General features: G+C 51.4%; 1 protein-coding gene across 7 annotated transcripts in view; it reads left to right on the top strand.

Annotated features, from left to right (window-relative positions):
- The window catches only part of LOC105497212 (TEA domain transcription factor 2), a 55,600-nt gene that overhangs the window by 24,927 nt on the left and 16,242 nt on the right, over nt 1-14,431 (top strand). For 3 of the 7 annotated variants that reach the window (XM_071087438.1, XR_011617774.1, XM_071087435.1), the window contains 8 exons: nt 163-400; nt 743-807; nt 3,234-3,296; nt 4,479-4,490; nt 5,044-5,160; nt 5,257-5,315; nt 10,785-10,849; nt 13,278-13,420. In XM_071087438.1, coding sequence (XP_070943539.1) covers nt 169-400; nt 743-807; nt 3,234-3,296; nt 4,479-4,490; nt 5,044-5,160; nt 5,257-5,315; nt 10,785-10,849; nt 13,278-13,420 — 756 coding nt within the window. In that variant the 5' untranslated portion in view covers nt 163-168. Of the gene's footprint in view, nt 1-162; nt 401-742; nt 808-3,233; nt 3,297-4,478; nt 4,491-5,043; nt 5,161-5,256; nt 5,316-10,784; nt 10,850-13,277; nt 13,421-14,431 lie in introns of those variants that run through there. The other 4 variants (XM_071087434.1, XM_071087437.1, XM_071087436.1 and 1 more) reach the window with 4 other exon arrangements.

The raw sequence follows: 14,431 nt of genomic DNA, 5'->3' as shown, positions 1-14,431 counted from the left end.
CCCAGGAGGCCAGGCCCCAGCTCCTCCTCCCTCAGACCCAGGAGTCCAGATCCCCGGCCCCTCCTCCCTCAGACCCAGTGGTCCAGAGTCCCAGCCCTCTCAGCTTCAGGTCTCTTGAGGGTGGGGTTTGGGGGAAGCTTGCTGAGTTCTGTGTTCCTCCAGGCCCAGATGGGGGAACCCCGGGCTGGGGCCGCCCTGGACGATGGCAGCGGCTGGACGGGCAGTGAGGAAGGCAGTGAGGAGGGTACCGGCGGCAGTGAGGGGGCTGGGGGTGACGGGGGCCCGGATGCAGAGGGGGTGTGGAGCCCAGACATTGAGCAGAGCTTCCAGGAGGCCCTGGCCATCTATCCACCCTGCGGCCGCCGGAAAATTATTTTGTCCGATGAAGGCAAGATGTATGGTGAGTCTACTTCTGTCTTTTGCCCTGGCCTCCACTGATGAATAATGACAGTAACCAAGGTTTCTGGAGCACTCAGACGTAGGAGCTAGCATCACCATTTGCACAGATGAGGAAACTGAGGCACAGCTGGGTTAAATGATTTGCTTATAGTTGCACAGAGCTGGTTCGGATGAGCTGAGATTTGAACCCAAGCAGTCTGGCTTCCATGTAGCTGAGGGGACCGGCAGCCCAGTTGCCGCAGACCTTTGGGGACTCTTGCTGCTTTCTTCTTTCCTGGTGTCCCTGCCGTGGGGAAGTTCTGCTGAAAGTCTAACTAACCCTATTCCGTCTTTGAATCTTCAGGTCGGAATGAACTGATCGCCCGCTACATCAAGCTGAGAACAGGGAAGACCCGAACTCGAAAACAGGTCTCGGAACGGACTTGTGGGCTTCTGTCCGGGATGGGCTGGTCTTCTCAGGGTCATCCTCATATGGGCAGGTTCAGGTTCAAGGAAGAAGCTGCTTCCTGTGTGTTTGTCTGTCTTCTCGGCGTGTGTGTTAGTCCGTTTGTGTTGCTGTAAAGAATTACCCAAGGCTGGGTTATCTATTTATTTGTTTATTTTTTGAAATGGAGTCTAGCTCTGTTGCCCAGGCTGGAGTGCAGTGGCCCGATCTTGGCTCACTGCAACCTCTGCCTCCTGGGTTCAAGCAATTCTCCTGTCTCAGACTCCTGAGTAGCAGGGATTACAGGCATGCACTACCATGCCCGGGTAATTTTGTATTTTTAGTAGAGATGGAGGTTCACCATGTTGTCCAGGCTGGTCTCGAACTTCTGACCTCAGGTGATCCACTTACCTCGGCCTCCCAAAGTGCTGGGATTGCTGGGATTACAGGCGTGAACTACCGCACCTGGCAAGACTGGATAATTGATGAAGAAAAGAGCTTTAGGCTGGGCCAGTGGCTCATGCCTGTAATCCCAGCACTTTAGGTGAGTGGATCAGGAGGTCAGGAGATCGAGACCATCCTGACCAACATGGTGAAACCCATCTCTACTAAAAATACAAAAATTAGCTGGGAGTGGCAATGTGTGCCTGTAATCCCAGCTACTCGGGAGGCTGAGGCAGGAGAATCGCTTGAACCCGAGAGGTGGAGATTGCAGTGAGCCGAGATCATGCCACTGCACTCCAGCCTGGCGACAGAGCGAGACTCCGCCTCAAAAAAAAAAAAAAAAAAAAAGAAAGAAAGAAAGAAAGAAAAGGCTTTATTTTGGCTCACAGTTATGCAGGCTGTCCAGGAAGCACGGAGCTGGCATCTGCTCCTGGTGAGGCCTCAGGAAGCCTCCAATCATGGAGGAAAGGGTAGTGGGAGCAGGCCTGGCACATGGAGAGTGGGAGCAAGAGAAGAAAAAGGTCCCAGACTCTTTTTAAACACCCAGATCTTTTTGTTGTTTTTTTCTTTGGAGATGGGGTCTCGCTCTGTCGCCCAGGCTAGAGTGCAGTGGCACGATCTCGGCTCACTGCAACCTCCCCTTCCCGAGATCAAGCGAATCTCCTGCCTCAGCCTCCTGAATAGCTGGGATTACAGGCCCGCGCCCCCATGCCCAGCTAATTTTTGTATTTTTAGTAGAGATGGGGTTTCACCATGTTGGTCAGACTGGTTTCGAACTCCTGACCTCAGGTGATCCACCTGCCTTGGCCTCCCAAAGTGCCGGGATTACAGTTGTGGGCCACTGCGCCTGGCCAGTTTTGTTGTTTTTGAGACAAAAGTCTCACTGTCTCCCAAGCTGGAGTACAGTTCCATGATCTCAGCTCACTGTAGCCTCCGCCTTCTGGGTTCAAGTGATTCTCCTGCCTCAGCCTCCCAAGTATCTGGGATTACAAGCATGCGCCTCCACATCTGGCAAATTTTTATTTTTTTTTGTTTTTGTTTGAGAGAGAGTTTTGCTCTGTCGCCCAGGCTGGAGTGCAGTGGCGAGATCTTGGCTCACTGCAAGCTCCACCTCCCGGGTTCAAGCGATTCTCTTGCTTTAGCTTCCCAAGTACCTGGGATTACAGGCACACCTCACCACGCCTGGCTAATTTTTTGTATGTTTAGTTAGTAGAGGTAGGGTATTGCCATGTTGGGCAGGCCGGTCTTGAACTCCTGACCTCAGGTGATCCGCCTGCCTTGGCCTCTCAAAGTGCTGGGATTACAGGCGTGAGCCACTGTGCCTGGCCCTAATTTTTGTATTTTTAGCAGAGACAGGGTTTCACCGTGTTGGCCAGGCTGGTCTTGAACTCCAGACGTCCAGTAATCCGCCCATCTAGGCCTCCCAAAATGTTGTGATTACAGGTGTGAGCCACTGCGCCTGGCCTAAACAACCAGATCTTGCATGAACTGAGTGAGAAGTCACTCATTATCAAGGAGATAGTGCAAAGCTATTCATGAGGCGTTCGCCTCCATGATCCAATACCTCCCACCAGGCCTCACCTCCAACACTGGAGATGGCATTTCAACATGAGATTTGGAAGGGACAGATGTCTGAACTGTATCAGCACATCTGTTCATGTGCTCTCGCTGTGCCTATTTGGGGATAGTTTTTCTAGCGGTTGTGTTAGACCCAGGGGAGCCACAGACAGCATGATGGAGGGGGAAGGAGGCCTGGATGGGATGGGTCCCGGGAGGATCCGTGGTGTTTGAGAGCTTCTTTATGGACATTTGTGTTTGGGTGCTCCTGAGACGGCTCTCAATCTTCAGTGTGTTTGTCACCTTTCATGTTCCAGCAGCTCAGTGAGGCACCTGGAGGGAGAGAAGGGGTAGTGAACACAGGGGCGGTGGCTGTGGCCTGAATCTGCTTCTCCATTGATCCTTCCAGGTTTCTAGTCACATCCAAGTTTTGGCCCGAAGGAAATCGAGGGAAATCCAGTCCAAGTTGAAGGTAGGGACCAAAGCAGACATCCTGAGAGGGGGACAGAGACTGGGGGTGGGGGACCAAGACCCAGAAAGAGAGGGACAGAGACTGGGGGTGGGAGACAGAGACTTAGAGGGGGGAGGACCGAGAGCCAGAGAGAAAGGGACAGAGACCCAGGGAGAGGGGGACAGAGAGTTGGGGGAGGGGACCGAGACCCAGAGAAAGAGGGACAGAAACCCAGAGACAGAGGGGGACAGAGACCTCAGGTGAGGGACCTCTGTGGACAGGGCGGGGGGTGCAGTCATCCAGGTGGGGAGTCAGTGGCCCATAAAGGGAGATGCCTAGGGATGGTGGTGTGGTTGCTGAGACCCTGGGCAGGGAGCGATAGCATGGAGAGGGCTGAAGGTTTTTGCTCAGGGCAGTGGGAAGGATGAGCCATCGGTCCCCTCCTTTCACCACTGTTCCTGTCCCCCTCGCTTCCCTCTGCTCCCGTCCCTCCTTTCCCTCTTCCTGGTGGTCTCATTTCTTCCCCAGTCTTGTGCTGTGAAAGCCTCCTCTTCATCTCCGCTGGTTGGTTTTCCTATTTCCTGGCCTTCGTGTGATCTGCCTACTCTTTGCGCCCAGAAATCTTCATTCCCTGTTGGAGATTCCTCATTCATTTCCTTTTCCTCATCCTTTGGATTTCCTGGTTCCTCTTGGCCAGAGACCCTCATTTTCTTCCTCCTTCTGGGTGTGTGGGGTTTTTCTGTCTCTTTTTCTGGACTTGGGGACAGTCGCTTCCTGTTTTTGGTTTTTTTTTTTGTATCCAGCAACTTTCCCTTTCTTTCTCTCTAGGTCTGAAACCCTTCCCTTCTGGTCTGTTCTCGACCTTCTCTGTTCCCTGTCTGTTCTGTCTGGATTAGGAAACATTCACCTCGTCTTCCCGCTGGCTCTGAAATTCTCATTTCCTGTCTCCTGGACATCTGGGAACCTTCTGGCTTTCCTTGTTCTAGAAACCCCCATCACTGTCTTTCTGGGCAGGGAGCCCCTTTTCCCCTCCAGGGCTGGCCACTTCCACTTCCTGTTCTGCATCCATCCCTTGGCACTGCTCAGCTCAGGGTGGCAGGGCTGTGCGGGCGGGTAGGGCAGGGAGGTGGGGGAGTCCGGGCCGCACTTCCTAAGTCATGTTTTCTTTCCTCCTTTGGCACCCTCCCCCACCCCCACGGGCAGGCCCTGAATGTGGTAAGTCCCCTTGCCCATCCTCCCACCCACGCTCACTCCAGACTAGTGCCCCGTCCCTGAGGAGGGGCAGAGGGCTGTGGTGAGAGGTTCAACCCTCCCCCAACCCAACCCTTTGCCATTTTATTTTCCATTTTTTCTTTTTCTTGGAGACAGGGTCTTGCTCTGTCGCCCAAGCTGTAATGCAGGGGTGTGATCTCCACTCACTGCAACCTCTGCCTCCTGGGTTCCAGTGATTCTTGTGCCCCAGCTTCCCTAGAAGCTGGGATTATGGGTGTGCGCCACCACACCTGGCTAATTTTTGTATTTTTAGTAGAGACAGGGTTTCACCATGTTGGCCAGCCTGATATTGAACTCCTGACCTCAAGTGATCTGTCCGCCTCAGGCTACCAGAGTGCTGGGATTACAGGCGTGTGCCACCATGCCCGGCCACCAACCCTTTGCCTTGACTCCCCACCTCTGTACCTCCCCATCTTTGCCCCACCCTGGCACCACCCCCCTCTTGCCATGTTGACTGGGATGCTGCTCTCACATGAACTTCCGCCTCTTCCTCTAGGACCAGGTTTCCAAAGACAAGGCTTTCCAGACAATGGCGACCATGTCCTCTGCCCAGCTCATCTCCGCGCCTTCCCTGCAGGCCAAACTGGGTCCCACCGGTCCTCAGGTGGTCCAGGTTGGGGATTGTGGGACTTGGGGGCAAAGGGGGATGGATGGGGCTGCAACTGTCCACAGGGGACTGACCAGCCATTTTTCTTTGTGTCCTATCCAGGCCTCTGAGCTTTTCCAGTTTTGGTCTGGGGGATCTGGGCCCCCCTGGAATGTTCCAGAGTGAGTACTATGTGTCCTGGCTCGGCACCTGCCCCCCACCCTCACACCCCCACAGAGACCTTTCTCACTCCACCTTCTAGCTCCCATCTCCCCTCTTTTATTTATTTATTTATTTATTTATTTATTGACACGGAGTCTTGCTCTGTCGCCCAGGCTGGAGTACAGTGGTATGATCTCAGCTCACTGCAACCTCCGCCTCCTGGGTTCAAGCAGTTCTTCTGCCTCAGCCTCCTGAGTAGCTGGGACTACAGGTGCCTGCCTCCATGCACGGCTAATTTTTGTATTTTTAGTAGAGATGGGGTTTCACCATGTTGGCCAGGCTGGTCTTGAACTCCTGACCTCGTGATCCACCCGCCTCAGCCTCCTAAAGTGCTGGGATTACAGGCGTGAGCCACCGTGCCCAGCCTCTATTAGGTGGTTCTTGGACCTGAGGGTAGAACAGAGGTTATAATTAATCTTCTCTTAGATTCAGAAGGAAGAAAATGTTTCCCAGAGGTAAGTGGGAGTGTCCTTTTCAGTTCTGAGAGAGCCTTGAGGTGACAGGATATGTTTCTAGCCTATAAGAATAGAAATGGGGCCGGGCGCAGTGGCTCAAGCCTGTAATCCCAGCACTTTGGGAGGCCGAGACGGGTGGATCACGAGATCAGGAGATCGAGACCATCCTGGCTAACACAGTGAAACCCTGTCTCTACTAAAAAAATACAAAAAACTAGCCTGGCGAGGTGGCGGATGCCTGTAGTCCCAGCTACTCTGGAGGCTGAGGCAGGAGAATGGCGTGAACCTGGGAGGCGGAGCTTGCAGTGAGCTGAGATCCGGCCACTGCACTCCAGCCTGGGCGACAGAGCGAGACTCCGTCTCAAAAAAAAAAAAAAAGGAATAGAAATGGGCCCCAGAAAATGATGAGAAGTGCTTTTTTTTTTTTTTCTTTTTTATACAGGATATTCCTCTGTTGCCCAGGCTGGGGTGTGGTGGCACAATCATGACTCACTGCAGCCTCAGCCTGCTAGGTTCAAGCAATCCTCCTGCCTCAGCCTCCTGACTTGCTGAGACTACAGGCGTGGACGCCTGGCTAATTTTTTGATTTTTTGTAGAGATGGTGGTCTTGCTGTGTTGCCCAGGCTGGTCTCGAACTCCTGGGCTCAAGTGATCCCACTCCCTGGACCTCCCAAAGTGCTGGGATTATAGGCGTGAGCCACCGTGGCGGGCTGGGGGTGCATTTTTCAGCCCAGAGAAGAACTGATGGATCCAGGCTAGGCATTGATTGGCTAGTGTGGCTGCAGGACGGTGAGGCAGGAGTGTTGACAGTATTGCCAGAGAAAGAGTGCAGTGAGGGCCGGGCGCAGTGGCTCACGCCTGTAATCCCAGCACTTTGGGAGGCTGAGGCGGGTGGATCACGAGGTCAGGAGATCGAGACCATTCTGGCCAACATGGTGAAACCCCATCTCTACTGAAAACACCAAAAAAAAAAACCACACAAAAAAATTAGCTGGGTGTGGTGGCAGGCACCTGTAGTCCCAGCTACTCAAGAGGGTGAGGCAGGAGAATCGCTTGAACCCGGGAGGCGGAGGTTGCAGTGAGCCGAGATTGTGCCACTGCACTCCAGCCTGGGCAACAGAGCAAGACTCCATCTCAAAAAATAAGTAAATAAATAAATAAAGAGTGCAATGACAGGCTGTGGGATCTAGACTGGAAGAGAAGGAAGGTCACTAGGGAACCACTGCTGAATGGGGACATGGGAAGCATCAGATAAAGTACCTGGGGGCCGAGGGTTTTGCAGGGGAGGGTGCTGAGCTGGAGGGTGGGGGGTTGGGCAGGCACTGCACTGACGCTGGGGTTTCCACTTTTATGGAGCTGTTAGTCAAATGGGGGAAATGAGTGTTAAATAATCACCTGCATAACCAGAAAATTGAAGAATGTGTGAGGTGCTGTGAAGAACCACAGCAGGTTCTGGGGTGGAGGAGAAAGTTCTAGGGGTTTCTCTGAGAAGATAACATTGAAGCCTGGGTAGGACTTAGTCAGGTGAAGAATGGGAGTGGGAGGCCCAGCATGGTGGCCCACGTCTGTAATCCCAGCACTTTGGGAGGCCAAGGAGGGCGGATCACTTGAGGTCAGGAGTTCGAGACCAGCTTGACCAACATGGTAAAACCCCATCTCTACTGAAAATGCAAAAAATAGCCGGGCATGGTGATGCACTCCTGTAGTCCCAGCTACTCTGGAGGCTGAGGCAGGAGAATCGCTTGAACCTGGGAGGCAGAGGTTGCAGTGAGCTGAGATCGTGCCACTGCACTCCAGCCTGGGCAACAGAGTGAGACTATCTCAAAGGGAAAAAAAAAAAAAAAAAAAGAATGGGAGTGGGAATATATTAGGCAGAGGCAATAGCACATGACAAGGTCCCGAGGTAGGAGATCTTGCTGGGTTCCAGGAATCTAGAGGAGGCCAGTCCAGTATTTGTTGAGTGCCTACTAAGTGCCTGATACTGTGCTTGGTTTGGGGGCACAGCAGTAAGACAGGTGAAATCCCTGCCTTCACGGAGCTTCATTTAGGGCTGGGAAGAGACTGACAATAAACATATAAACAGAGGATTAGTAAGAAAAGGAGGCCGGGCGCGGTGGCTCATGCCTGTAATCCAGCACTTTGGGAGGCTGAGGCGGGTGGATCACTTGAGGTCAGGAGTTCGAGACCAGCCTGACCAACATAGTGAAACCCCGTCTCCACTAAAAAAATACAAAATTAGCTGGGTGTGGTGGCACAGCCTGTAATCTCAGCTACTTGGGAGGCTGAGGCAGGAGAATCGCCTGAATGCAGGAGGCGGAGGTTGTGGTGAACCGAGATCACATCATTGCACTCCAGCCTGGGCAACAAGAACAAAACTCTGTCTGAAAAAAAAAAAAAAGGAAAGAAAAGAAAAGGAATAAATATGAAAAATTGAGCAGAGGCCGGGCGCAGTGGTCGCTCAAGCCTGTAATCCCAGCACTTTGGGAGGCCGAGACGGGTGGATCACGAGGTCAGGAGATTGAGACCATCCTGGCTAACACGGTGAAACCCCGTCTCTACTAAAAAATACAAAAAAAACTAGCCGGGGCGAGGTGGCAGGCGCTTGTAGTCCCAGCTACTCGGGAGGCTGAGGCAGGAGAATGGCGTAAACCCAGGAGGTGGAGCGTGCAGTGAGCTGAGATCCGGCCATTGCACTCCAGCCTGGGCGACAGAGTGAGACTCAGTCTCAAAAAAAAAGAAAAATAGAGCAGAGTGTATTAGGTCTATTTTAGACAAGGGACAGAAAAGGCCTATCTGAAGAGGTGGCTTTGATGATTAGAGATTATGTCAATGGGCAGAGTATTGAAGTTTAGATTTTAGAATTGGGATGACAAGGTCTAGGGCAGAACCCATGGGAGTCAGGGTCTGGAGGTCCCTGGAGTTTGTCATCTGATCTTGGTCTTTTGACCCTTGACATCTTTTCTGACCTTTGACCCCCATATCCTATCTCCCTGACCTCTGACTTATTTTTTGAGGCAGAGTCTCACTCTGTGACCCAGGCTGGAGAGTGCAGTAGTGAGATATCGGCTCACTAACCTCTGCCTCCTAGAGTAGAATCAAGTGATTCTCCTGCCTCAGCCTCCTGAGTAGCTGGGATTACTACCACCACACCTGGCTAATTTTTGTGTTTTTAGTAGAGACGGGGTTTCGCCATGTTGACCAGGCTGGTCTCAAACTCCTGACCTCAGGTGATCTGCCCACCTCAGCCTCCCATGACCTCTGACTTTTCTTCTCTTTCTTCCATCTTCCCTTTCTTTTCCTTCCTCCTCCTCCTTCTTCTCTTCTTCCTTTTCCTTCTCTCTTTCTTTCCCTCCCTCCCTCTCTCTTTCTTCCTTTCTTTCCCTCCTCCTGCTCCTTTCTTCCTCCTCCTTTCTTTCTTCTCCTCTTTCTCTCCCTCCTCCTTCTCCCTCCCCCTCCCCATTTATCTCTCCTTTTCCCTTTCCTTCCTTCTTTTTCTTTATAAAATAGAGATGGGAGGCCGGGCACAGTGGCTCACGCCTATAATGCCAGCACTTTGGGAGGCCGAGATGGGTGGATCATCTGAGGTCGGGAGTTCAAGACCAGCCTGACCAACATGGAGAAACCCTGTCTCTACTAAAAATACAAAATTAGCCAGGCGTGGTGGTGCATGCCTGTAATCCCAGCTACTCGGGAGGCTGAGGCAGGAGAATAGCTTGAACCCAGGAGGTGGAGGTTGTGGTGAGCCGAGATCACGCCATTGCACTCCAGCCTGGGCAACAACAGCGAAACTCCATCTTAAAAAAAAAAAAAAAATCAGAGAGGGGGTCTTGCTGTGTTGCCCAGGCTGGTCTCAAACTCCTGGGCTCAAGCGATCCTCCTGCCTTGGCCTCCCAAAGTGCTGGGAATACAGTGCGCCTGGTCTGACCTCTGACATCTAAGTCTCTTTACCACTATCTCTTGGGCTACTAGGGCTGTGACTGATACTATAGCCACTAGCCCATGCAGCTATTTAAATTAAAATTAAATAAAATTAAAGTTTCTGTTTCTCAGGTACATGAGCCACACTAGCGCTCAGTGGCCACGAGGTGTGTGGTCAGTAGCCACATGTGGGCACTGGGTACCGTATCGGATGGTGCAGATTTCCATCGAATAGAACATTTCCATCACTGGAAAGTTCTATTGGCCAGTGCTGCCTCCCCACCCCGACTTTGGCCTCATGTCCCATCTCCTGACTGTTGGTGATTTTCTTCCCACCCTCCCAACCCCTCAGCCTCTTCTTCCTCCAAATTCCTCGTCTTCTGTGTCTTCTCCCCACCTTCCAAGGCTTGGTTTCTCTTCTCTCCTCTTTCTTTATTTTTTTTGACATGGAGTCCTGCTCTGTCATCCAGGAGTATAATGGCACTATCTTGGCTCACCACAACCCCTGCCTCCCGGGTTCAAGCAATTCTCCTGGCCCAGCCCCCTAAGTAGCTGGGATTACAGGTGTTGGCCACCACACCCGGCTAATTTTTGTATTTTTAGTAGAGATGGGGTTTCATCGTGTTGGCCAGGCTGGTCTCGAACTCCTGACCTCAAGTGATCTGCCCGCCTCAACCTCCTGAAGTGCTGGGATTACAGGTGTGAGCCACCATGCCCGGCCGGTTTCTCTTCTCTTTTTGACATTTTGTGAGAGATACCAAAATGTCATCATCAAGAGCCTGAGATACCGGGCTGAGACTGACCTGGGTTCAAGTCCCAGCTCTGCTGCATCTCAGCTGTGTGACTTTGGGCAGGTCTATTGACCCCTCGATACCTGTTTCCTCATTTGTGTAGTGAATAGAGCAGTCATTCTACCTACCTCACGCACTGTGAGGCTTCAATGAGATTGTGCACAAAATGCACAGGGTCTGGCTTGTTGTGGCCTCTCAGTAAACATTTGCTGGTGACATTAGCATCTTTCTACCTGGCTAACCCCTGGCTTCCTTTTTCCCTCAGTGTGAAGCCATTCTCACAGACACCGTTCTCCTTGTCACTGACTCCCCCATCTACTGACCTCCCAGGTAAGAGCCTGCGCTCCACCCTCCCTCATCTCCCCTCTCTCTCTTCGACCCCTGCTGCCTTTTCTTCAACCTTCCATCAATTGAGGGATACATTGTGGTGTTTTTTTTTTTTTTTTTGAGATGAAGTCTCGCTCTGTCGCCAGGCTGAGTGCAATGGCGCGATCTCAGCTCACTGCAACCTCCGCCTCGTGGGTTCAAGTGATTCTCCTACCTCAGCCTCCTGAGTGGCTGGAATTACAGGCGCCCACCACCACGCCTGGCTAATTTTTGTAGTTTTAGTAGAGATCAGGTTTCACTGTGTTGGCCAGGATGGTCTCAATCTTTTGATGTCGTGATCCACCCGCCTCAGCCTTCTAAAGTGCTGGGATTACAGGCATGAGCCACTGCGCCAGGCCAATTGGAGGATACATTCTTACTGAAGCCCAGCTTTGAGGCAGGGTGTGTGTGTTGGAGGCGGGGGAGCAGGGAGGGGCTGGAGAGCTGAGTGGTGGAACTGGTGATGGTTAGGAGATTTTGGTCTTTGTAGCCACACACACTGGGTTTGTGTTCTGCCACTTACTAGCTTATGAGACATTGGGGAGGTGTGTTAGTCAAGATTCCTTCAGCTGCAAGTGACAGAAATCCAAATCAAGCCAGCTGAAGCAACATTTTAAAAAAGAGGCCAGTGCAGTGGCTCATGCCTGTAATCCCAGCACTTTGGGAGGCCAAGGCAGGTGGATCACCTGAGGTCAGGAGTTCGAGACCAGCCTGGCCAACATGGTGAAACCCCCACCTCTACTAAAAAATACAAAAATTAGCCAGGCGTGGTGGCATGCGCCGGTAATCCCAGCTACTCAGTAGGCTGAGGCAGGAGAATCACTTGAACCTGGGAGGTAGAGGTTGCAGTGAGCTGAGATGGCACCATTGCACTCCAGACTGGGCAACAGAGCAAGACTCTGTCTCAAAAAATAAAAAAATAAAAACATAAAATATAATAAGAAAAATTTATTGATTTATTGGTTCCAGTAACTGATAGTTCAGAATTATGGCTTCAGGCATGGCTGGATCCAGAGGCTCAAGTGATGGTGTCAGGCATTACTTTGATCTGCTTTCCACTGTGATGGCTTCATTCCCAGGCAGGCTCAGCTACTTGGCAGCAAAGATGGCTTCTGGAAGTCCATGCTGATATGGCCCTGAGAACTCACATCAGTGAAAGAGGGAGTCCCTTAGTTTCCATAGATTTATCAATTAGGAATACTTTTGGCTGCAAGTAACAGAAGACCCAAATTAAAAGTGCCTTAAATAGTAAAAGCATTCATGTTATGAATCCATACCACAAAAAGCCTGGACGTGGGCTGTTGCCGTGTGGGCTTAGCAATATGAGGACTGGCATCTCCGTAGTTCCTCTCACGTCTGTCTTATTGTCCCAAGATGGCTGTTGCAATTCCAGGGATCATGTCTGTGTTGGTCCATTTGCATTGCTGGAAAGGAATGCCTGAGACTGGGTGATTTATAAAGAAAAGAGGTTTCTTTGGTTCACAATTCTGCAGGCTGTACAGGAAGCATGTTGCCAGCCTATGCTTCTGGTGAGGGCCTCAGGAAGTTTAGGATCATGGTAGAAGGGGAAGGGGAGCCACCATGTCAAATGGTGAGAGGGAGCAAGCGAGCGAAGCCAGACTTCTTTTAACAGCCAGCTCACATCAACTCAAAGAGTGAGAACTCACTTGTTACTATGGGAAAGGCACCAAGACATTCATGAGGGATCCACCCCCATGACCCAGGCACTTCCCATTAGGCCCCACCTCCAACCTTGGGAATTACACTTTTTTTTGAGATGGAGTCTCAACTCTGTCCCCCCATCTGGAGTGCAGTGGCACAGTCTCGGCTCACTGCAACCCCTGCCTCCTGGATTCAAGTGATTTTCCTGCCTCAGCCTCCTGAGTAGCTAGGATTACAAGCACGTGCCACCACGCCCAGCTAATACTTTGTATTTTTAGTAGAGACAGGGTTTCACCGTGTTAGCCAGGATGGTCTCGATCTCCTGACCTTGTGATCCGCCCGCCTTGGCCTCCCAAAGTGCTGGGATTACAGGCATGAGTCACCACGCCCAGCTGGGGATCACATTTCAACATGAGATTTGGAGAGGACAAATATCCAAACCATATCAATGTCCCAAGCAGGACTTGGCCAGGGCCAAAAGCTTTCTCCTCCCAAAGTTCTGTCTTTTTCATTCAGGAAGAAACTCCTTCCCAGAAGCCCCCCAGCAGATTTCCCCTAACGTCTCATTGGCTAGGACTGTGTCATATGGCCACTTCTAACTGCAAGGGAGGCTGGGAAAGTGAGTATTTAGCTTTTTCAGTTTCTAAGTGGAGGCAGGCAAGAGACAACAGTACCTGATATATTCAATATATGTTAGCAATCTGTATTGTTCTTTCCTCTCTCTCTCTAGGGTACGAGCCCCCCCAAGCCCTCTCACCCCTGCCCCCACCTGCCCCATCGCCCCCAGCCTGGCAGGCTCGGGCCCTGGGCACTGCCCGGTTGCAGCTGGTAGAGTTCTCAGCATTTGTGGAACCGCCGGATGCAGTTGATTCTGTGAGTGAAATTTTGGTATAGTCACTGAGGGATTTTGAAATATCAAGGGTGATAGGGAGGGAAGGTATAAAGTCATGGTTTTCAAACTTTAGCATGTATCAGAATCATCTGGAGGGCTTCTTAAAGCAGAGATTACTGGGCCCCATCCCCAGAATTTCTGATTTGCTAGATATGATGTGGGGCTTGAGAATTTGCGTTTCTAATAAGCTACCACGTGCACTGATGCAGCTGGTTTGGGGACCGTACTTTGAGAACTACTAGCATAAAGGAACTGGAAGGTCATGGGGTGACAGGTTGGGAAGGTCAGAAAAACTCAGGATATCATTCATTCATTCATCAAATGTGTTTGAGTTTCTACTGTTCACTAGGCTTTGTGATGCATATTAGGAACTTGGAAAAGATCTTATTTCTGTGCTTGAGCCTCTCCTGGGTTAGGATGGAATGGGCCGGCTGTTAGAAGAAACAGCTCCTAACTCTTAGGGGCTGAATGCCAGATAAGTTGCATGTAACATTTCAATGTAGGTTCAGCAGGAGCCTTGGACTCAAGTGATTTGGGGATCCAGGCTCCTTCCATTTTGTGGCTCTGCCATTTTCTTTTTTTTTTTTTTTTTTTTTTTTTTTTTTTTTTTTTTTTGAGACGGAGTCTCGCTCTGTCACCCAGGCTGGAGTGCAGTGGCGCGATCTCGGCTCACTGCAAGCTCCGCCTCCCGGGTTCACGCCATTCTCCTGCCTCAGCCTCCCGAGTAGCTGGGACTACAGGCGCCCACAACCGCGCCCGGCTAATTTTTTGTATTTTTAGTAGAGACGGGGTTTCACCGTGGTCTCGATCTCCTGACCTTGTGATCCGCCCGCCTCGGCCTCCCAAAGTGCTGGGATTACAGGCGTGAGCCACCGCGCCCGGCAGCTCTGCCATTTTCTAAGGCTTCAGAATCTGCTGATGGAGACTCTGCATCTGGCCAGCAGATGGAGGAAGGGAGAGAGTCAAGATTGTGCAGGAAGTTTTAGGAATCT

The sequence above is a fragment of the Macaca nemestrina genome, chromosome 20 (genome assembly GCF_043159975.1).
Source record: "Macaca nemestrina isolate mMacNem1 chromosome 20, mMacNem.hap1, whole genome shotgun sequence".
Classification (NCBI taxonomy): Eukaryota; Metazoa; Chordata; class Mammalia; order Primates; family Cercopithecidae; genus Macaca; species Macaca nemestrina.
The sequence above is the reverse complement of the archived record's forward strand: the minus strand, read 5'-3'. Positions and strand labels throughout refer to the sequence as shown.